Source organism: Argiope bruennichi, chromosome 4 (genome assembly GCF_947563725.1).
Source record: "Argiope bruennichi chromosome 4, qqArgBrue1.1, whole genome shotgun sequence".
Classification (NCBI taxonomy): Eukaryota; Metazoa; Arthropoda; class Arachnida; order Araneae; family Araneidae; genus Argiope; species Argiope bruennichi.
In genome coordinates this window covers 47,804,972-47,828,520 of record NC_079154.1, presented here as the reverse complement: position 1 = coordinate 47,828,520, position 23,549 = coordinate 47,804,972, and the positions used below count along the sequence as shown (strand labels likewise).

Here is a 23,549-nt window from a genome sequence, read left to right as displayed (position 1 = left end):
AGATATAAATTTTTTTAAAAAATTTAGCTAGTTTCTAATATTTGATAATATTTCCTTAATTTCTTTCAAAAATTTTTTAACATTTATAATGTTTTGTTTTTCCCCTCAAAATTAGGGCACCAATCATTTAACTGTAACATGGAAAGTTACAGATGGAATAAATAATCATATTGATGTAAAAGAAGAAGGCAAAGAAAATGATTTCAGCCTTGGTCATTCATTAATAATTGGAGATGAGGTAATTTATTTACTGTAGAATTGAATTTTGATTGGTCTTAAAGAAGGAGATTAAATCATGCTTCAAATAAAACTTAAGTCAGTAGCTCAATTGAAAATAACTTTTCTCATATTTAATATTTATGAATAAAATTTGTAGTAGAAGTATTAAAAGGTAATGGGAATTATTAGCTATTAGCGGTTTCTAAAACCATTTGATTCAGTGTATCTTCTGATTTTAATTAAAAGCAATTATTGAAGACTTTAGATGGTAAAAGCTTTTTGTGTATTGTTATAATATAAATAAAACTCATTATGGTTATGTATATATGTTCCTCATTGCTACCTAAACAACTGGGCTGAATTCTCAAAATTTTTCATACTTATTATTTAACATAGTATGTTAACATTTTAAAGTATAAAAATTGAGTTAATATTCCATTAATGAGATGTTAGTCAAATTTTTCCATGATAATTTTGAAAAAAATTCGACCAGAAAAAAAAATTTACATCATATTAAAAGTGGAAAGGTTTGACTTCAATAATACCAATTTGAGAGGAAGACAACATTTTTGTTAGAGAATATATGAAAAAGTTTTTGAGAGACTACTTTTGCTGATATCATTTATTAATATTTCATATACTGTCATCATTAAAAAAACACACTGGAAAATAATACTTTACAATTATGAAATGCAGGTAATATGCAATATACCATCCATTAAAAACAGAGGAGACAAGTTAGCTAAAATATTTTTTTTGTTTGTTTGTTTCCTTTTATGTCTCAGAATTATTTTCCACTCCTATTAGTGACAAGATTTTTATATTTCATTTTTAATATTATTTATAATACTTTGTTTATGTAATTTATTTTGATTTTACAGTCTTTTGAAGACTTGGATGAAATCATCGCTAGGCATATTCAACCCATGGCTGGATATGCTAGAGATCTATTGAACTTTAGATACTGTGTTAATGCTGATGGTGGTAAGAGGAAAGAAATGGAGAAATTACTGTTCAATGAAAGAAAGAAAAATCAAAGTAAAATTCATTACTTTGTGGCTGCATCTGCAGAATTTCCTGGAAAATTCATACTCTCCTATTTGCCTCGTACTACAGTAAGTTAGATATTGTTATTATTATTTATATCATGATTTTTCTTTTGTTTTGATTTAAGTTATTATAAAATTTGACACATGTTTTACAGTTACAATTTAATTTTCCAGGTTCGACATGAAATGATTAGTGTCACACCTGAAGGTTTAAAATACAGGAATAGAATTTTCCGATCTGTTAATTCATTGTTTCGTTGGTTTAAAGAACATTTTAGAGATCCCACACCTGGGACACCATCGATGTCTGTTAGGACACCAATGGGACAATCTTCATATATTGGAAATACTCCCAGCATTAATCTTGCTAGTATGTATTTTCTTTTAAATTTCTATAGAAAAAATATTTTCTGCTCATGGATTTATGAAAATTTTTTATATCATTAAGTTAGTCTAATTTTATTATATTAGATTTTGATTATTACTTTGTAGATATTGATGTATTTTTTATGCTTACTTTATAATTTGAGATGTCACTGTTTTTGAATTCAATTAGCTGTAAAGTATAGATCATAAAATCATAAGATTTAGTTCAGATTAAAAGGTATTGATTGTGGATCAGAAGAATGACTTATTTGAATTTATCAAAAGAGAATGTGAGACCATAATAATAATCCTGAAAAATATATTTTAAATTAGTAAAGTATTATGTCTGTCTGTCCTAATTAAATGATTTTTTAGAAAAAGTTAATTCATTTTGTTTTAAGCTTCTTCAGCACAAATTATTATTTGTTAAAAAATAAATAAAAGTATTTTATTTGTATTATGATAATGTTTACCATCCAGGAACAAATAAACAAAAGTGATGACTAAATTGATTATTAAAAGCAGATGGCAGAGATGATATCAAATGACATTTTTTAGGGCAGAAAGTGTCTGGTGAAAGAAAATAATGATCAATTGAAACTTGAAAAGAAATAGAAAATACTTAAAATAATTTCTCATAAAATCCATTAAAAAAAATTACTCAAAGCCCTTATTAGCCTAATTAGATTATTCCAGCTATTAGTGTCTCATTTTCTGAATATTTAAATAATAACAAAGAATTTTTTGTATATGCGTTCATAAGAACTTGATAAATACAAAGTTTAATAGAAATTCTTTGAAAACAATTTTTTATGAAGAGAAATATTTAGTATGAAATTCAATTAATGTGATTTACTGTTTATTTTAGCTTTGGATCCACAAGCTATTCAAAGAGCTGCTGCCAATTTGCCAAGTCATGTGTTCAGTGCTTTATCTCAAGTGGCTGGTCAGACTCCTGGAGCGTTTCAAGGTGCTAATGCTTATGGTCCTGGTTATAGTGGTGGTTTCAACTATCAAGTAAGTTTTACAACACTGGTGAAATCTATCAATCTTATTAACTTTCTGTAAAGTTTGGATGTATATGTTAAAATAATAATTCTTATTTTTTTTCAAAAAATATATAGTCATAAGTCAATGAATGTAGAATTTATCACTGGAAAATTTAAATATTTTTAACCAAAATTAAACTTTTGAAACCATAAAATGGTAATTGAAAATAAAAGTTTAAAAAAGTTAGGTTGAATAAATTTTTCTCCAAAGTACAGTAAATGAAAGTAATGTAAGTAAGTAATGAAAATGAAAGTCCTTTTAAATCCTAACTTTGATAAGCATTAATTGTTGTTTTGGGTTTTAAAGGTCTTTTTTAAAAGCATTGGTCTGATTTCGAATATATTCCTGAAAATGTTTGAAAGCAATGTAACTCACTACAATATTTATAAAATTGATAATAAATACAATGATTGAGTATTTTGTTCTTTCAAGCAATAATCATCTGCAAATAGAGATAATAAATAAAAAGCAGTTTTTTTAATTAGTTTGTTACTATTTAATACTATTATTGCTAATACTTTTAATGGGAAATTGCCATATATTTTTGCTGCAAATTATAATTAATTATATTCCAGATTTATTTAAAAAAACGCCCCAAATGAGTAACATTGAAGACATAAGTCCAGTTATAGTTTGTTTCCATACAATAAATTTAAATCATTAAAATAATAATAAAATAAATGAATAGTAAAATAATCGATTATACAATTGTTGCATGTGAGAGGGGGAAAAAAGAAGAAAGGAATTGCATTTATCTTTGTTAGAAGCACTCCTAAAACTAGATATTATTAAACTTATTCAACAACTAACAAATTACTTTATTCTCATGAAATAGAATTCATTTCCTTTTAGATTATTTATTTATTGAGACATTTTTTCCTCTTGAAATAAAAATCCATAACAGAAAGAAAAAAAAAAAAATCTGTAACTACTGTACAGTTTTATAAGTGAATAATCATTTCTTTTTCTTTTCTTTTCTTTTTTTTTTTTTTTTTGAAAAAGTGCAAATCAGCAAAATTTAAAACTTTATTAAAAATTGGTATATACTTTAGAGGATAGAAAAATTTGAATCCAATTTTATTAATAACATCATATAATCATACATTTTGAATTTATTGTATTATATGTCTATATTTATTTGTGCATTTGCAGCCTTATACTCCTTCTCAACCCGTGGCTACTCCTATGGCCATTACACCATCTTATCATGCAGTTCCAACTCCAGCTCATTCTCAAGTGCCGACACCAAGGTATTCTCAGACACCTCAGCAAAACTGGAATCATCCAGCAGCACAGACTCCATCTCGCTCAACACCAAAGTATGTTTACTTTTACATTTGTAACATTTTGCCAATCAAGAAATGATTCTTAGCCTTACTTTAAAATCTCCATTTAAATTTAAATCAATATGTAGTTGATGAACATTTAGAAATGAATTACTTCATTAGGCAATCTTGCTCTTAATGCAAAATAATTTTTTTACATAGTAATTCATGTAAAATAGAATAATGTGCTCTATTCTGGTGGGGGGGGGGAACCCTCTACAAAAAATATAATTTATTATTGTAATAATTTTTTTTTCAAGATAGTAAGTAAGCTCTTGTAAAATTGACTCTTTAGCCATGCTTTAAAATTTGGTGAAAATGAGATTCATTCAAGCAAACTATTTTGTTACATGCATAGCTACAGCCTAATTAATGTGATAATTCTCAATAATTCCCCATGCTTTCAACTTTTCCCTTATTTCACTGGAAGATTGTTGTTTTGTCAAATCTATTATTTCTGCCTCTTGTGACCAAATCTCTTCCACGGTTATTTTGCTGTGATTCAGAATGCAACTCCTTCAGTAATTCTGGCTCTGTTCTTCCACCACTTCAGTGATTTCATTGCTATCAGCCCTCAATTCTTATAATCTTGGTCTCAGAATGGATTGATATTGAAGATACAGGGCAGTCTAGCATGCAATATCCTAATGTCTCTTTGCCAGTCATTATGCTGTATATTGCTTTTTAAGCATTCTGTTTTGCATAATGCCAAGTATAATTGTACTCCAAATAAATAAAGGGGTGTAGAATTTTTTCACCTTATATAGCTACCTGAATTTGCTGAGAAAATAAATTACACAAATCCAGAGAGGTATTTAATAAAACTTTCAACCATTTCATATGAAAATGTTATGTTGAGTTAATGGAGGTTGTGGATTTTTCCTCCAAAAGACACCACAGTTATTCATTAATATTCAAAACTGAAGCAGCTAAAAGAGTATTGTAACTTCATGATCCTATTCTCTAAATACTCATATTACTTCTGCATAACCCTGTATTTGGATGATGGTAAGTCTTGTTGAAAACCACAAGATTGATACTCAAGTAGTGAGAGAACTATTGCTAGATTTTATAAGTTAGACAAAGATAATATGACTCAAACAAACAGTTATTCATTGAGTCATATTGACTTATTTGAGAAATCATTATGGACATGGAACTATTTAAAGTAACATTTTACATAAGTCAGAAATGATATTTTGTAGAGAGATGAATATAAAAATTCTGATTAAATATTACAGACTTTTGGAATGCATTTCATTCTTTTATACTCAATGATATCTGTTTTGATCGTTGTTATCCCTAGTTTTACAATAATTAGCTTATTCTATAATTTAATTTATAAAAAAAATCTGTAATACTTATATCCACTATTTGTCATATGACACCCTTTTATAAACATCACATCTTGATTATTTTTCCTTTATTTGAAATACACAGAAATTCCTGTATCATTATTTAGAGATGGAGAAAATTGGTTAAAAAAACAGCCAAGAATATTTTCATTCCTAACATCTGTTATGAGATGTTTAAGATAATTTTTTTCTTATTTAATAATGCATAAACAGGTTGAAGTCAATATACACTTTATTTCTGGTGCATCTGTGATGTGCTATCCAAGATTTGATTATGTAACTTTATATGAGAAATCAAATATCTAATTATTCTTCAAGCTAGAATGATATTCAATTCAAGAAAATTATTGTAGGAATGCTTATAAATCCCTGCATAGCCCAAAGTTCAGATTCGATTGAATAATTTTTAGGGTATTCGTAACAAATATAAAACATTCTGGAAAATTTTTAACCTTTTTTCTACTTCAATGTTAACATTTACATTCTTCGTAATTAAAAAAAATTTGGTTTGAAAAATTAGGGTCTTTTGTACACAACACTTATAAGATTAACAAATAATTAAATTTTTATATTATTTTCAGAAGTGCTGGTGTTACTACGCAAGACTGGAAAAGAATGGCTGAACAGTGGGCCAAGAAAAGCCAGGAATCCATGAATAGAGGTCAGAGTACTCCAAGGACACCGATGAGAGGATCACCTAGTCCAATGGTGATTGAATCAACACCTGCAGATGCCACACCTCTTATTGATGAATTTTAGTTACGATGAGAGGAAGAAAAGAACTTTCTTCCAAAAACAAAAGAGACTATTCTTCCAAGAATTTTGTACATAGCTTCCAACAAACGTTTCCTTGAAATGAAATAGTTATGTTTACATTTATTTATTTTATGTATAGATAAAGATGCACTATTTTTTTATGAATTTCAACTACAGCAGATAAAGATTAGTTACCAATAAAATTTGCACTACATACGACATTACAATTTGTTGCATGAATTTTGAAAAATGAAAATCTTAATTTTAACGAAATATTAAAATAAGTTCATTCTCATTTTTTAAGTTCCATGCTCTTAAGGAAATGAATATATTTTTTAAGTAAATGGCAATATCGCACTGATTTTGCCTTGCAAAATTGTTTATATATGTTTAAAAAAGTTGCTTGTAAATAAACTTCTCTTTTCAATTCTTTAAAATGAATTGTCCATTGCTCATTTATAAAATCATGTTTTGTTTAAATAAAAATATTTGTAAAAAATATATTGCTGTTTAAAATTATTTATGACTGAGCTGGATTGAATTTTAGTGTTCCATTGAAAAACCAAATATTGACTCATTCCTATTATAAGTTTCTTTAATACTGCTTATTTTTTTGAAAAATTGCAGAAATTATTGTTTAAAACGATTGCAATTGTCATATTAGAAAACACATAGTTTTCTATGTGGTGACCAGTTACAAAGATGAAAGAATCATTTTACCTGGGATCTATATATCACATACTTCATTACATGTGAACATCAATAGCTTTATCAATTATCTGAAAATAAATAAATTGAAAGAAGTCAATTACAATTTAAAATACCCTTCAACTATACACACACATAATTTTTAGAATAATTCAATTAAGCTGGTTCTGGCATATGTTGCATTACAAAGCATTTAAATTAAATTTTGGAAAACTGCATCAAATTACTTTTTCACAGACATGATTAAATATTCAGTTTGCTGATTACAAATGATTTTACAGAGCATTGATTATTTTTTAAGATAAGTACTTCGGACATTAGGAAAAAATAATATTCTCTATAGTATTTTGCCAGAAGAGTCTATGAAATTAATGTTGAGAATGCTTTTTTTAAAATGTAAAATATAGATATGCACAGCTCAACAATAATTAAATATTGTATTTAATAGATTACTTTCTAAGTTAACAAATAAAACTGTTACCCTTCTGCAATTGTTAAGAACATAATTGTTGCTATATTGTATTTAGTTAAATCCAATTTTGCTTATAATACCAAATTTATAAAATATCATATTTCTTGCCTTGATAATTAAAAAAATTACAATTAATTATAGTAACAAAAGTCAAATCAAATCTATGATATTTAAATGCATTGCAGACATGAAAATATTTATAACTATTAAAAAAATACTTAAATTACATTGAATTCTAATAATTAAAAAAAATCCTTTATTAACTTCAAATTTAGAAGAGAAAAACTTACATTTTCAGGTACTTTCCAGGAGTAGAAAAGAAAAAGTAAGTGTTCTATGGTTTGTAGAAGCATAAAAAAACCACCAGCAATATAGCCCTGCATCCAAAATCTGCAATTAAAAAAATCAAAAACATTGAATTAAATCAATAAAGAAAATGAAGATGAAATTTCAAAACGTGCAATAAGAATAGATACTTGAATGTGGATTTTATGTGTGCGTGTAAGTTTTGTCAAAATTAAACAAAACCATCTCTACAATTAAAAGTTAGAAATAAAGCAAACATATAAATTTTTGAATAATATAACTGAAATCTTGATTGATTGAAAGATTTCATAAATTAAAAAAAAACTTTACATATTTATTAGCTATATAGATATTACTTTGAATTAATATGATCATTTTTATTACATTTTAAAGAATCATTAACATCTTTCTTTTAAATCCCATATGAATTACGTAATTCTAATTATTTCATGAAGATAAAATTTCTGTATATCTTTTCCTGGACCATAAAAAATATTCTTATATAAGCCTTGTGTTATTTAGCTGCTGAAGCGAACAAATTTTAAGAAATGTCGATTTATCATCCACTTGTGATTATAAAGTAAATATATTTTTTTTATCTACAAATATTTAGATTTTTCTTCTATAATTTTATTCAGTTTTATATAATGACCAAGAAGTTACATTAAAATTTTTAAGTACAGTAATTTTCTAAAAATATTTTGAATATAAATAATACATTAAGAAAATTGAAATTTTCTTTCCACAAGTTTTACATATATTTATATGCATGTATATTAGAACTTCATATAAAAAGATTGTTTTTAATAATGAAATAAATGTTATTACAAATTAAATCACATTGTTGCATGTTTCATTTTATAAAATTAAAGCATAATAGTGAGAAATTAAATATTCTCCTTAATTTAGTGAGTATTTTGTGCAAATTATCAAATTGAATTGCTTTCTTGAAAAAAATTCAGTTTCTTTAGTAATATGAGTAAAGATGCTCTTCAAAGTTACATAAATTTTAAGGATTATTTTAGAAAAACATTTACTTTAAATTATCATAACAAATGGATATAATAATTTATCAAAATATATAAAATAATACTTTTTTAATCTACAAGAAAGACTGTCTACTGGTTCCTTCATGATAAGATTGTAAACTCTTTCAACTCGTCTAGCTACATCATTCCACTGATACATTTTCGATAGCATCTTGTGGGCAATATCAGGAGAAACAACTTTATTACAGACTCTGTCATGCATGGCTTGTTCTAGTCCTGCTATCAAACCTATATTAGTGATTAAAATAAAAATTCTTTACTTACAAATTTAAATAGCCTTTTCATTGAAGACAACATTACTTTCCCAACAATATGTATGCACTTCAAAGTATCAAAAAAATTCAATAATTTAAATAGAAAATTAAGTTTTCTTTTTCAGTATAAAATCTTCCTTTAGAGAATGTTGATTACTGGGCACTTAAAACTATGTTCTGTTTAAATATGTCATTTATACACCTGAAGCGTGTTTATGATAACTTAAGTCACCATAAAATATCAAAAAAAGTTGCACTTATATTATCAATTTGAATTGTCACTAATCAAGCCAAAAGAATTATTTCTTCTTTCTCTTCTTTTCAATTTATTATTTTTTCAGAACAGAAAAGTTTCCCTTCAGTTTAAGCAAAAAAAAAAAAAATTATTGTTCAGGTTTGGTTTAGCTATGCTTAAGTCCCATTCCAAAGCACCAGGAGGATTATTTTGAAAAGGATCTTGTACTTTTTTGCCATGGGCAGATGACAAGGATACTTAAGTTGGCACCTCCTCTTTAAACTTATGCCCCATATCAACAGAAGAATATTAACCTTGATGGGTTTAGCGTACATTAGATCCACTTACAAAGCAAGTTTTTAACAAAATGAGATTTTATGATTACACTCCAAATCTGAAGCCAATACTTTACCACCAGGCCATTGAAGCCCTCTGTTTTTAAAGAGTGTGATCATAATTGGAAACTTAATGCCATTCCTGTTTTACTCGTCAGGTGTTTACTAATTTGATTAAAGTATAATATACATAAAAGTAATTGTTCTGTGGGTATATATTTTTCAGACCTTTAAAACAGTATTAATGTTCCTTTCAAATGTGCATTCTTGAAACATATATAATATAATTAAATATTAAATAACTTATTTATCTCAACTTCCTTCTATAATGCTTGACCACTACAATTTTTATCATCAAATACATTTTTTTAAAAAGTAACAATGATATATATATCTTGTACTCTGAAGTTACTTATAAAATCAGATTTTTAATTGAAGATAATCTCATTCTTTTTCTGCATACCTTTGTTTTTTAGTTTAAAAAAAAAAAAAAAAGGACCTCTTTCACTAGTTTGGAAAAAATGCCTACGAAGCTTTTTCATTTTTTTCTTTCTTTTATTTTTTATAAATATAATGCTACAGAAGAAATCTGCCTAGTAAGTGTATGATAAAAGTCCTACGGGTTCAATAACTGATAACGACATTATATTTTATACAAAACATAGGTCACAAAACACAAATGAAATATACACAAAAATAGTACTTGCAGATATCAATGACATACAAACTGCAAATTGTTACTAAACAACCACAATAGTATGATATAATCAAGGAAAAGTCATTGAATATTAAGACTCCAAAGGAAATTTAAGGGGGGGGGGAAACTTATTCAAACCCAATAATTTTTTTTTATATAAATGAATTTCTTTTACATGTAAGAAGAATTTTAAGTTTTTTCCCCACATATATTGCATTTTCACACTTCATACATTTTTTTTTTTTTTTTGCAGGATTATGCTAATTTTATTATAGTTTTTTTTAAATAGGATTATGCATAAAACTTATTTCTAGCTTAGATTATTTTATAAAGAATGATAATAAAACATCTTTGAAAAATCTGTCAGTTATCCAGACAAATTATTTAAATATTAGTTCTTTTGTATGTTACTATTATTATACAGTACTTAATGTAATTAGGAAGAACAATGGGGGATAAGTTAGTGTAAGTTCTGATTGCAAATAAATCGGCTAGCAAACATGCTCACAAAAAGCCAAAATCGCATGTTTTGTAAAATATTTACTGTAATCTATTCGGAAATTCTATGAAAAATATAGAAGTAGAATACGAGGATTTATAGCAAACTTATCAGACAAACATTTCACACATATCACTAAGATGGGAAACCAAACTGAAAAAAAAACTTTTAATGTGCACTGCCTAAGGCCACAAAATACTTAATCTAGTAATGTAAAGATCTATGAACAAATTCTGGAATAAAATTCTGAAGAATTTCATACATAACTATTTTGTGTATTATAAAGTTAATTTTTATCCTTTTAATTTTTTAAGATATTTTTCTGAACATTATAGTTAAAAAAAACTTGATAATATTATGCAACTTAAAAGGATGTTCATAATAAAAAGGGTGTAAAAGTTTTTAAAATAATAATTTATTTAATGTGTGAAGAGTAAAGGAGTTCTCCAGAATTAATTAATTAAATTTCATAAAAATTTATAATAACTCTATGATCACCTGTGAATATCAACTGTGAATGGATTTTGTTCCATTCCATGAAACAAATTTATTCTTCAAATGATGGTAAAAATTGTCGTAATAACAACAAAAATCTACAATTTAAAATTGTAATAAAAAAGAGTAATTAATTAAACTATTGTTATAAGCATTAATAAATTAAATATTAACAAGTTTTAATTAATTGAAGTTTTTAAAGATTTTTTTTTTACCTTCTATAGTGGGTTCTGTCAACCATACAAGATTTGGTGGCAAAACTTCAGGAACTCCCCCAACTGATGTAGTTACAACTTGCAGCCTAAAATATAAAGCAGAAATATTGCAAAATTTCCAAAACTGTACCATAATTTTCATTTCCAAACACAAATTATTATTATATGATACTGAAATTATAAAATGTGCATTTTTATTTTTTATTTTTCTGAAGAATTTTTTTCTAGGGTGAGCTTTGTCATTATATATATATATATTTCATTTCTTTATATTTCAATTGCAATGTCCTTACAATTTTGCACTTCAATTAGCAGTATTATGTCCCCTTATAGGCTTTTCAAAGTAACTATAACATAAAAAGAATTGTATTGGAACAACCAAGAAAAATAGGTATCACTATCACAATTAACAAAATATCAGTTCAGGACATATAATCAGTCAGAAAATTTAGATACCTCAGCTGTTTCTCTGAACCAGTTTCTGTTAATATCGTATTCACCTTCTACAAATTACCAATATTCAAATCCAAAAGCCAACTATTCTTTTAATCATCCATTATTGCATTGATCTTGAATTTTTCTCTGCAATCTGCATATGCTATGCTAAGCTATTTGGTGATGATGACATTTGGATTGGTAAATTGCACGGATGCAACACTACTTATATGTACACCAGTGCCAGAAAAATGTGTACAATAGTCTGATACTTAAAATCAAGACATTTCAGAAATTTCTCTTAATTTTGAGATTCAATTTTCCAATCCTAGATTAATTAAGCCTTAGCTTTCAGAAAGATAAATCTGAAAACTTGCTTGCTACATTTTTTTTTTTAATTCAAGAGAAAAGTTTTTTTTTTTTCTTTTTAAAAGTATATAATTAAAAAGAGAGAAAAAATCTTTACTATAGAAATTGACTTTATCTCTCCAGCTAAAGCTGAACACTCATGACCATGATATGTCATGTTAATTGAGTGGTGGCACTCCAAAAATTTGTCATGGCTATATTGATCTACTACATGTCAGAACTGGCATGGTATGGAGTAGGAAATCGGATATCCATTATGTTTTAATATCCAAAACTCCATTTTCATTTTATTATTTCAAATAAGTTCTCAGTGTATTTGAATAAGTAGGAATGGAGAAATTTGGGGTGAATTCTAACCAAATATTCACTAAAAGAGTTTAGAATGAAACCAGTTTGGAGTGCAAATGGGTAACAAGCTTAAATTAATAGATTAAAAATGGCAGGAGATGTAGTGACACCACTCCATTATAGTCTGTGTATTTTCTGTAGGTGGTTCAAGGTCACATTTTCTACCTCGTTATTGGTTGTTTGGTACCAGTAACGCGGTAGAAAATGCGACTTTGAGCCGCCTACAGAAAATACACAGCCTATAGTAGGCACTGAGTGATTATGAATAACTATACTTTAAAAAGTAGAATGTCATATTATAGAAATAGTTTTGAGTGCCAGTTTCATCTGATTTTTACTCTAAAACCATTTCATTCTTCATCAATTAGTCTATTTATTATATTTAACTGAATAGTCTCCACTCTACTTTTAGAGAAGGTACTGAGATTGATTTGCCCTTACAATAATTTTAGTCAGTCATTGAAGACAATGTGTACTCAACTTCACTTCAACAAAATCTCTACAACCATAATGAAATGATATTGAGATTAATAAATATACACATATATGTTTCTCAATTCAAATATTTTGCTTTAGATATACAGATTGAAAGAACAATTTATATTTCACTGTACACACACTTTAATTTGGAAATCATAATGACTTCCAAATTTTATTCTTCTATTAGTAGAAGAAAATTAATTATTAATAAAAACAAATCTTTACCCACAACAAGCAGCTTCTAAAATTGCCATGCAAAATGCTTCTGTGAGAGAAGCATTCAAAAAGATATCACCTTTAATTAACACCTATAAAAATAAGATCCGTTAATTTGTTTAATACAGAAAATAGATCTAATGCATTAAAATGAAGTTTAACAATGCAATAAAATATCTGCAGTAACAAAAATATTTAACAGATATGTACATGACATAAAAAAAGTGCTTAATAAATATAAATTTAATATAATACTTTAATTCGTATAAAGGTAGGGAATTTATTTATGGATTTAATTTTCTACATTTCATAAGTTTTCTTTTACTCACTTTAAATCTGCATGAGTATTAGGAAAAGTATTCCTATGATGCTAGCTACCTTTGACCATTTTGTTTATTAGGAATAAAGGCTGTATTTAATTTCCTTTGCAGTTCTTATTGGACATTCAAGAATAACTAAAAAAGGATTTAAGCTTCAAATAGTCAAACATTTAAGCCATATTATTTCAACTTCATTTCTCCTGTTCTATTCATAGTGTATATCAAAGATATCTGAAGAATAAAGGACAAAAGTAGCCTCCATGGTGAGAGGATAGCATATGGGCCACAACTAACATCTTAACAACCTAATAGCCATAACAGTATATGGAACAATTCTCAGTAAAAATTTCTAGGCTTTATTTTAAAAATTCCTCATTATATGTAATTTCTAATTATGAGTTGCAGCATTCATTTAGGAATGATCAATGGTTATGTAACATTGATGTTCATGATAGATCTTTAATTTTCTAAGCTCTAACTTATCTTTTTCTGTATGATATATGATTGAGGATTTAAAATTTCAAGACACAGTTCTTCATTCTTAAACTAGAATAATCAACAGCCAGTCAATATTTACAGCTCTATTTTTTATTTAAAATATTAAATCTGATAAAAAAAAAAGTAGGAAGAAAGAATAATAATGCATATCAATTAATTTACCTCTCGAACATTTTCATGATTGACAGAACCCAGGAGAGTGACTCTTTCTTGCAACTGATATCGCTCCCTTACTTCTTCTAAAACTATTCTTTTGGGACCATCTCCACCTTTAATTTAACAATAAATAAATAAATAAAATAAAATAAAAACGAAACTAAGTTGAGATAACTGAAAGAGAACAAAAATAATATAATTAATTTTTCATATTATTTTAAAAATTAGTACTTAATATATAAAAGAATGCTAGAATTTTTATGTAGGAGAACAAATCCTTGCTACAATAAATGAAACATTAGGAAATATCAGACTTATTATGTCATCATGAAAAATAAAATTTAGGAATGGATTGAAGACCTTTTTTATTTTCAGGTATATAAAGTACAAAAGTGGGAAATATAAAATCATCAAAGTATTTGGTCTTGAGATTTTGATGAATCTCTTTGAGTGTGAAAGAATTGGAATTTCTGCCTGATTGTAAATATAACTTAAACACACAATATGCTAAATGAAATGAAATTCAGATGTAGTCATCGCATAAAAATAGCAAATCTATATAAAATTTAACGTTGATTATAATTACCTATAATACCTAGTCTTCGCCAGAAGAAGGGGAGGGGAAGAGTTTTATAATGTTATTATTATAAGTACTTCACTATAAATGTTTCTAATTTTTCTGAAAATTATTTTAAGAGTTTTTGTTAGAATACTATTACAGCAGTTAAATGAATATCGTTCAATCTTTTGTCTTTTTAAAATTCATTTCTAAAGGATCATATGGATTGGTTGTTAATATCATCATCAAATTTTAACTGATTCCAGATTTTTTTTTATTTTTTTTTTATTTATCTCTCAGATAGGGAGTTAAGCTAATAATGCACCTTAACTAGGACTTATAAAGAAGAAGCTTATTTCCTGGAGAGAGCTTCACATTTTTGATAATAAGGAGGTATAATTTTACTTTATATTTCTTTTACTTCAAAGATTTTCTGCCAAATAAAATATTTGTCAAGAATGACACTATGCAGTTAGTTTAAATGTTCCAAAATATTAGCCTTAGCATTAATTATTTTTTGGAAAATTAAAATAGTAACTATATAAGATGAACAGAATGATATTTATCAAAATTCATTTTTCTTATCTCCATCCCTTCATGAAAAGAATTTATAAAATTGATTAATGACATTTCATTATTCATTTTATTCATATTTTATACGACTTGTTGCTGTAATTAACTGTTTCTCACAAAGGTCAGTACTGTTAATAATAGCCGGCTTTAGAAGGTGTGAGACCCAAATGGAAACAATTTTGGTCATTAATCTCATTTCTAAGAATCTAAGGATTTACAGTTGAGAAAATACAAAGAAGAATGTTTTCCCACTAATTTTTCCATACACTTATAAAATTATTTTAAAAATTTTCATGGAATACAAAATTTAAAGAGCTGCAATAATTTATATATAATTACCTATAAGAAAATTCACATTTGAATGACGGGAACAAATTACGGGGATGACTCCAGCCAGCAAATCTATTCCCTTTCTGTACACAAGTCTGCTTATCACAACAACTGTAACTATAAAAACACAATAAATTGAATAAAATTGTTTCTCAGATAAACAGTTTTTAGTAATGGTATTTTCTTCTTCGATAATAGTATTTTCTCAGAAATAAATAAAGTAAAATAAATGTTTTAAGACTTATGAAGCAACAGGTGAAATATTATATAATGCATTATAATCATATAAATTATAATTTTATGTTACAAATTAAATAAATAGTGAATAATCATGAAATCATCATTTGAACTTTCAAATATTTTCAGTCTTTCTCTCTTTCTTCCTCAGGCACTTTTTTTTTTTTTTCATATAAGTCACAGAGATAAAGACAAGCAGTAAAATGGCCAAAATATTATGTATGTTAAGAAAGAACAACATACAAACTAACACATTTTTCAGATAATATGTTTAAAATAATGTATATATAGAGTAAATTAATGTCGCAAAAGGAGTCTTTTTTTAAATTAACATTTTGTGAATTATATATTGGCCCACAGTAAAGAACGCATTTACAAATTGGATAGTGTTCAACAGATTTATGGTTTCAAACTCTTATATCCAAGAGCTGGACAAGGATTACAATAACAGTAATGATTAAGATATAAATGTCTAGCTGGCTTCCCAGCACCTTAAACAAGAATAATAGGGTAGATTTAAGTAGAAAGGAAGAACTAGCACTTTAATTTATGATTGGCTAGAGTTAGCAAATTGTATAGTAGAAACAGATTATTTCCAATGCTTAATTAAGCTAAGTAAATTAATTTACATTAAGAGATCATCATAGTTAATTAAAATGAAGTAAAACACAAGTACTTGAGATATTATTTTTTATAATAAATATATGATGTATTATTTTTTGAAGAGAAGAATTAAAAACTCTTGACATTTCAATAGAATGAATATAAAGTGGATTAATTTATATAAAAAGGACCAATATCAGAAAGGAAAAAAAGATTTCTACAAACACACATAATATATTCATTGAAAAGAAATTATGCATGGATTAAAAAAAGGAATAGTTACTCAAAAAAAGAAAGACAAATTTAAAATTATGACAAAAAAATTCAACATGAATTTAAAACTATTTTGGAAATTATAAGATTTAAAGAATAAAATAAATTGCTGGCAATTTATAAAACTACATGCTATATATATATTTTCTTACAAATAAGCATGAGATTAATAAAAACTTACTAGTTGATTGTAGAGGTTTATTCAAATCAGGTTTAAAAATGGCAGTATCCACTGCATTAGGAATAACCGATATTACATCAGGTCGGACATTAGCTCTCAAAGCTGTGTTTTCTTTCCTAAATTTAAATATGCATAAAATGTTTTTACGTGAGTTAATACTACAAGAGATGAGTAAAATTACATTTTTTGAAACTGATAATAAAAAGAAAAGGATTTAAAAGTTTTTTTTTTTTTTTTTTTTTTTTTTTCATAAAGTAATTGAATAACAGATTATAAATAGACTGAATGGTGGTTACACAATTAGTAAACTTATAAATATATTTATAACATTTTATGTTACAATATTTTGTAATTCTGACTTATTTCTTGTATAATTTTATACTTAACTGCTAAGAAATTAAACACTTGTTTTTTTCCCCCTTGCAACTTTATAAAGCATTATATCATTACATATCTTTTTATGATACACTATGAGGATTTTTAAAAATGCAACATGGTATTTAAATTTATAATAATTATATTTGCTTCTTGGAACTTTGTAATGCTGTGTTTTAAGATATGTAATTTGGTTTTACTTTTGAATCATCAGAATTCATGCATTAATAAAAATCATACCCCCCCCCCCTTCCTTTATCCTAGAATTTTCAATTTTCATAGATTTTTATTCCCCATTGACAGATATTCTGGAAATATTTCCAACAGTCAGACTCTCAGCAAATTTGCTTTTTATAAAAGGATTTCAGATTTTTCCTAAAAGGCTTAAATGAAAATTTTAAATTTAATTGATAGTACTATGCTTTAAATTGTATTGTCATTTGATCTTTTGAAATAATTACAGAGGCCTCATGGGAATATAAGTCATAAAGGAATATGTATATGTAAGCCATAAAGTATATACCCATCTTTTTTATTTTTATCAAGAATTTATCCCCCAGTTCACTTAGAATTGTACTGTCATTGCTATCAAAAATATCTAAGAAGATTATAAAAAATATCTTTTTACAAGTTATTTATTCAGAACCTGTGATTTATATTACGTTAATCATGAAATAAATGAACTTGATATAAATATAAGTTGACAACCGAATATGAGTTAAAGGTAAGAATCTGTATAGTTAAAACACTGCACAAAATAAATAAATATGAAAAAAGTGAAGAAAATAGAACTTGCAAGATTTAAAAATACAAGCTTAACTACTAAAAATACAAATATAAGAGTAGCATAATAAGTAATTAATATACTTATCAATGCTGTTAATTTCAGAGTATATTCCATTAAAACAAAAGAGATGTTCCTCCAAAAAATATATGAACATAAAAAAAATTATTGCAAAATTTAAAATTTATAAAGAATTAGATTTAAGAGCTATAAATAAGGGTACTTGTCGGTTTTAATGGTGAACAAAAAGCACTAAGGAAAAAAAAATTGGCCAAATTATAAAAATATACTCAAGTAAGTGCATATATATATATATATATATATATATATATATATATATATATATATATATATAAAATATGTGTATAAATACAGATCAAATCACCTGTGAATCACATGCTGCCAATTGAAATTGTTAAATTGGCAAACTTTTCTCTTGCTGTAAATTCTTTCTTTCTTCCATTACAACTAACAAGTACCTAAATATGTAAATTTAATGACATACGCAAAGATTCTACTGAAATTAACATAAGATCCTACTATTGGGAATCATTGCATATTTCTGAATATAAGTAAATCCATGCATAAGCCAAGAGTGAAATTTTTTCGTCAAAATTTCACCCACAGTTTAAAATTGATAATTTGAATGTCAAAATAGCATTCATTGAAAAAAAATTCTATGGCATTCAAACACATCATCATGAAGTCAAAATTATCTTCAAGCAGATAAAATGGATACAATATTTTCTAACTAGAATCAGCTTAAAGTAAAATACCAGACACCAATGGCAATAGTTTTAACTTTGGTAAACCTATCTGAAGCTAGGACATTTTTTCAAATTATTTGCTGCCTTCTGTATAATCAATTGCATTAGTACTAGTCTCATTTTCTATACTATTTTATTTTTTGTTTGAAAGTTAATAAAACAAATTCTTATCCAGCAAATTTTAGAAACTGTTGCAGAAAATTCTGACACATGGTTACTCAACATTTCTCTATAAATGAAAAGCAAGTTCAAGAGTGAAGGGGAAAAGCTAGTAATAATAAACAATTTCAAAAATAAAACAACAAACTTTCACAAAAAGGAATAATTCATTTCAACAAAGAGAGTCACTCATTAATTTTTTGTTTCTTAAACTGAAGAGATATAAAATATCAAAATAGAAAGGACTATATCTAGTAGCACGTCGTTTATGCCTTGCTAATGAAAAAATTGACGTATTTTCTGAGAGTAGCAGATTTGTATATAAGACAACTTCTCATAATTTAGCTTAAGTAAAAATTCAAAAAATTCTTGGTTTATACATAGAAATAGACAAATAAAGATTACACCTATAATAAATAAATAAAGATTACAATTAAAGCTTAAATCTAGCATGCAAGTCAAAATAGTAAAAAAAAAAAAAAAAAAAAAAAAATTAAAGCATAAAATTTAAAATTATGAATATTTAAATACACTTATATATTTTTAAAAAAATACTTACCCAGTGTGCGAAACGCATATAACATGATTACAAACACTAAGTGTCATTTGAAGAAGCTTATTAGTGATAATTGCACTTGCATCAGCAAATCCAAATAATGAATGGTCAGTGAAAACAGTTTTAAGCCCCATTGTTTTTGCGTGAAGCATGGCTTCATGAGCTAAGGCAGAAAAGGCCTCAAAGGAAGAAAAAGAAGGAAATAAGAAAATTCATAAATAGTTTGTATAAAACAGCAAAACAGACTACTATATATATATATATATATATATATATTCAAAATTTACAAGGAAGAATAAAACAATGACATTGAATTTTTTGTGACAATTAATTAAACAGTTAATATTCTACCAATTAAACAATAGGTTTTTAAATATAGGAAAGATTATATAATCATTAAAGCAAGTTAAGCTTATAAGTTTTGGTTAGAAATATTACAAATATATTAAATTTTAATAATTGTCTTTAGATTGCTATTTGAAGTATTTAATTAAATTTTGAATAATTCTTTAAAAATTACTAATTATTATCCTGTCAGTTTAAAAATTAAGCAACTAAAATTCTTATTTAAATGAAAAATAAATGCAGCAGATAATAAGATATTATATTTTATGATACTTTATGATACAAATTCTTTATACTAAAAATATTATTCTTGAAATAATTTTCATCCTAAGCTATACAGGTACATTGGTTTGCAAAATATTTCCATATGCTGATAAATTAAATTAAAACTTACTGAATGTCCATGAACAATTGAGATTTTTTCTCTGAGAAGAATATATCTCACTAAAGGAAAAGTCGTAAATAAGGTAGGTAAAGTGCACTGATTATAAACTACCCACACTGGTATATAATAAACCTATAAAAAAAAATAGATAATTTTAAAAAAATGGCAATATCAAAAAATCATTAACATTAAGGCTTATGAGACATTTTTAATAATATTAGAAAATATATAAATTAAAAAATATTAGAAAAAAAAAACTTTTGTAATAATATAAGACAATGTCATTATATATTAGCTAGTTGCATAGATTAATTATCCTCCTATTAGCAAATCTTGCAATTAATAGATAAATTTTGATGTGCAACAATAAGTACTACATGATGTAAAATATTTCTCTAAGGTGTCTCTATTTACAATTTCTGTTCATACAGCAGTTTAAAGACACTATTTTGTAGAAAAATGCATTGAATTGCCACAACACAAGCAAACTACAGGATAGATACAATATGTAACAAGGATCTTTACCCAAAAGAAATCACCTAAAATGGATGAGGAATTTTAATAATATTTGAAAGAACTGGTTGATTATGATAGGAGTTAAAATTTGTACTAAATAAGCTATTGAAAAGTATATTTTTCTCCCCTTTGTAGCATGAGGTGCATTTAGCACTTCTGCATATATATTCACTGTAATTAAAAGTTTTTTTTATGTGAATATTTATGCCTTGTGACAGCTGCTGTTAAGCACACACACAAAAGCTTTGTGTTAGTTTGTAATAATATTTGTATGTATCATACATATATATAGGGTTTGTCAAATAATACATTACTTTCCCACACTAGTTTCTCAAGCTGGAATAGTTTCAATATAGTATAAAGAAAACCATAAGGATAGTATAAAGCAAACCATATACAGAATGCTTTAATTTTATGTCAGAAGAGTAATAAAGAATTCTGATTAAAAAAATGCCATAAAAGTTGCATATTTTCTTTATATGTTTTATTGGTCTTGCTTCTTTTTAGAAGAGCATATGCATTTAGTTGCGAAATTTGTATAAAAGATAGAGCAGGCACAATAATAATGTTATTTTTTAAATATTATACAAAATTAAATTCATTTAGAAACTGAGTACTTCCACATAGATTATTTTTTGAAAATTGGAGCCTTCAACAGTAATGTCAATTTACAAGATGTCACAGACACATGATAAACATGAAATGCATGCCAAATGGCATCTAATTGTATATATTCTAAAGATGGAATTTCAAATGTAAATTATAATGACAGATCTGATGTGTATCACATGAACATGGATTATTTACATTGAAACTGATAAAAATGACAAGAGAAATTTTTATAAAAAATTTAATAACTAAAAAATAAACAATAGCCTTTTACGGACGTATCACTTAATAACTTCAAATTCATTTCAATATATATTCTCCAGTAATAATTTAAACATTCTATGCTCTTATCTTAGTCTGTTATATATAGCAGTGATGCAAATGTTTCCAATCAACCACATTTGTATTATACAGTCTAAATGCTTGTCCGAGTGAACAATGTTTCTCAATGCATAAATTTGAATTAATATTGTAGTTTAAATAGCTAGTGATAATGCTACTCTCATTTACTTAGTTGACCTTTTTCTAAAAAGTAAAATTTTATTCAGTATCATGATTTCTTATTAATATAACTTCTTTTTTCTTTTGAATAAAATTATGACTTTATTAAAACTCCAATTCTCCAATAAAATAATTACTTTACCATTTATATATTAATTATATTATATATTAATGCTTATGTGTGAAATTAAATAAAAAAAGATTAAAAGAAAAATTTTATCTAGAATTAAATTCGATAAAAAATTAAATTCAATAATTAACTCAATTTATAGGAGTTGATTTAGACAATATATTACATTCTGAAAAAACAACAGAAATAACTTCAAATAATTTTTTCTTACCTTTAATCCATTTGTTAAATAGCGAATACCCTTTCTATTTCCATATGCATGAGTTATTATAATTACTTTATGTCCTTTTTTAAGAAGGCACAAGGAAAGTTGATAGATATGACTCTCTACTCCTCCAGTGTTTGGATAAAAGAAATCTGACACCATGCTAAAATATCAATAAAAATCATATAACATATTAGCAGGATAATATGATAAAAATCATATAACATATTAGCAGGATAATATGATAAAAATCATATAACATATTAGCAGGATAATATGATAAAAATCATATAACATATTAGCAGGATAATATGATAAAAATCATATTTATTCAAAGAAAAAATCAGAGACAATTTTTATTCTTAACATTTTAAAATAATTTACAAAATACTTTTTACAGATATTGCATAATTATAGATATTATCCAAAATATGTATTGGCTTTCATTTTACATAAGGAAATACTCAGATAATTGTAAAATTTTCTTTCATAAGAATGACAGGACTATACAATTCAGGTCAAAGTCGAAGTAATTAAAATAAATACACTCTAAATCAATATTGTGTAATTATTTGAAATACCGCATTAAATTTAAGAGACAAAGGGATGAAGAAGAAGCAAAGAGATTAATATAAAAGAGGTTAAGAGATTACTAAAATAATATAAAGCTTTCTTATCAATCTCATCTGCTTTTGAAAAGTTTTTAATTTCTTTAATGCAATTTCTCTTAGATGAAATTCAAATAAAAATGCATCATCAAATTATAGTCCATAAAAAGTTAAAAGTATTTCTATTTCCGTCATATTTTCAGGGGGAAAAATAATAGATTATGAATAATACTTTAAGAGAGCATATATTAATCTCTTTAATTCGTATTTGAAGTATGTAAAAAATAATAAATTGAACACGTTTTTGAAAATGTGTTCAATTTTACACCAAAAAAAAAAAATCATTGTTTAGGAAGAAATGATCCTTAAATGAAGTGAACAATTCAAATGTATTAAATTAAAAATATTATTTTGGAAATAAAATATATTTGAGAAAGATAGAAGAATTTCGGATTTATTGTACCATATGCGATGCTTTGTTTTTTGCATTTTGCAAGCAATTCTCCATTAAATTATTTAATGGCCAATTGTTATCGCAGAAATCAAAACCACGGAACAACTATATCCCGTAGAACGCACATTACATTGTTTTGGTTTTGAAATTTTCAGTCAAGCATGCAGTGAATAAATATGACATCACAAATGA

At 25.9% G+C, this 23,549-nt stretch overlaps 2 protein-coding genes across 3 annotated transcripts in view; one reads left to right on the top strand and one right to left on the bottom strand.

Annotated features, from left to right (window-relative positions):
• The window catches only part of LOC129966818 (transcription elongation factor SPT6-like), a 41,483-nt gene extending 35,360 nt beyond the window's left edge, over positions 1 to 6,123 (top strand). For both annotated transcript variants that reach the window (XM_056081395.1, XM_056081394.1), the window contains exons 34-39: positions 116 to 238; positions 1,101 to 1,334; positions 1,443 to 1,638; positions 2,503 to 2,651; positions 3,837 to 4,003; positions 5,946 to 6,123. In XM_056081395.1, the coding sequence (XP_055937370.1) occupies positions 116 to 238; positions 1,101 to 1,334; positions 1,443 to 1,638; positions 2,503 to 2,651; positions 3,837 to 4,003; positions 5,946 to 6,123 (1,047 nt within the window). The remainder of the gene's footprint in view (positions 1 to 115; positions 239 to 1,100; positions 1,335 to 1,442; positions 1,639 to 2,502; positions 2,652 to 3,836; positions 4,004 to 5,945) is intronic.
• On the bottom strand, positions 5,579 to 23,513 carry LOC129966819 (phosphatidylinositol N-acetylglucosaminyltransferase subunit A-like). The gene is made up of 13 exons (XM_056081396.1): positions 23,367 to 23,513; positions 22,302 to 22,458; positions 20,344 to 20,466; positions 19,608 to 19,783; positions 16,964 to 17,079; positions 15,679 to 15,786; positions 14,214 to 14,320; positions 13,243 to 13,325; positions 11,386 to 11,471; positions 8,700 to 8,883; positions 7,591 to 7,690; positions 6,841 to 6,899; positions 5,579 to 6,213 (listed from the first exon to the last, which is right to left on the bottom strand). Exons 1-12 carry the CDS (start codon positions 23,390 to 23,392, stop codon positions 6,867 to 6,869), a joined length of 1,299 nt encoding a protein of 432 aa, XP_055937371.1. The 5' UTR covers positions 23,393 to 23,513; the 3' UTR covers positions 5,579 to 6,213; positions 6,841 to 6,866.
• Between the last annotated feature and the right edge of the window lie 36 nt (positions 23,514 to 23,549).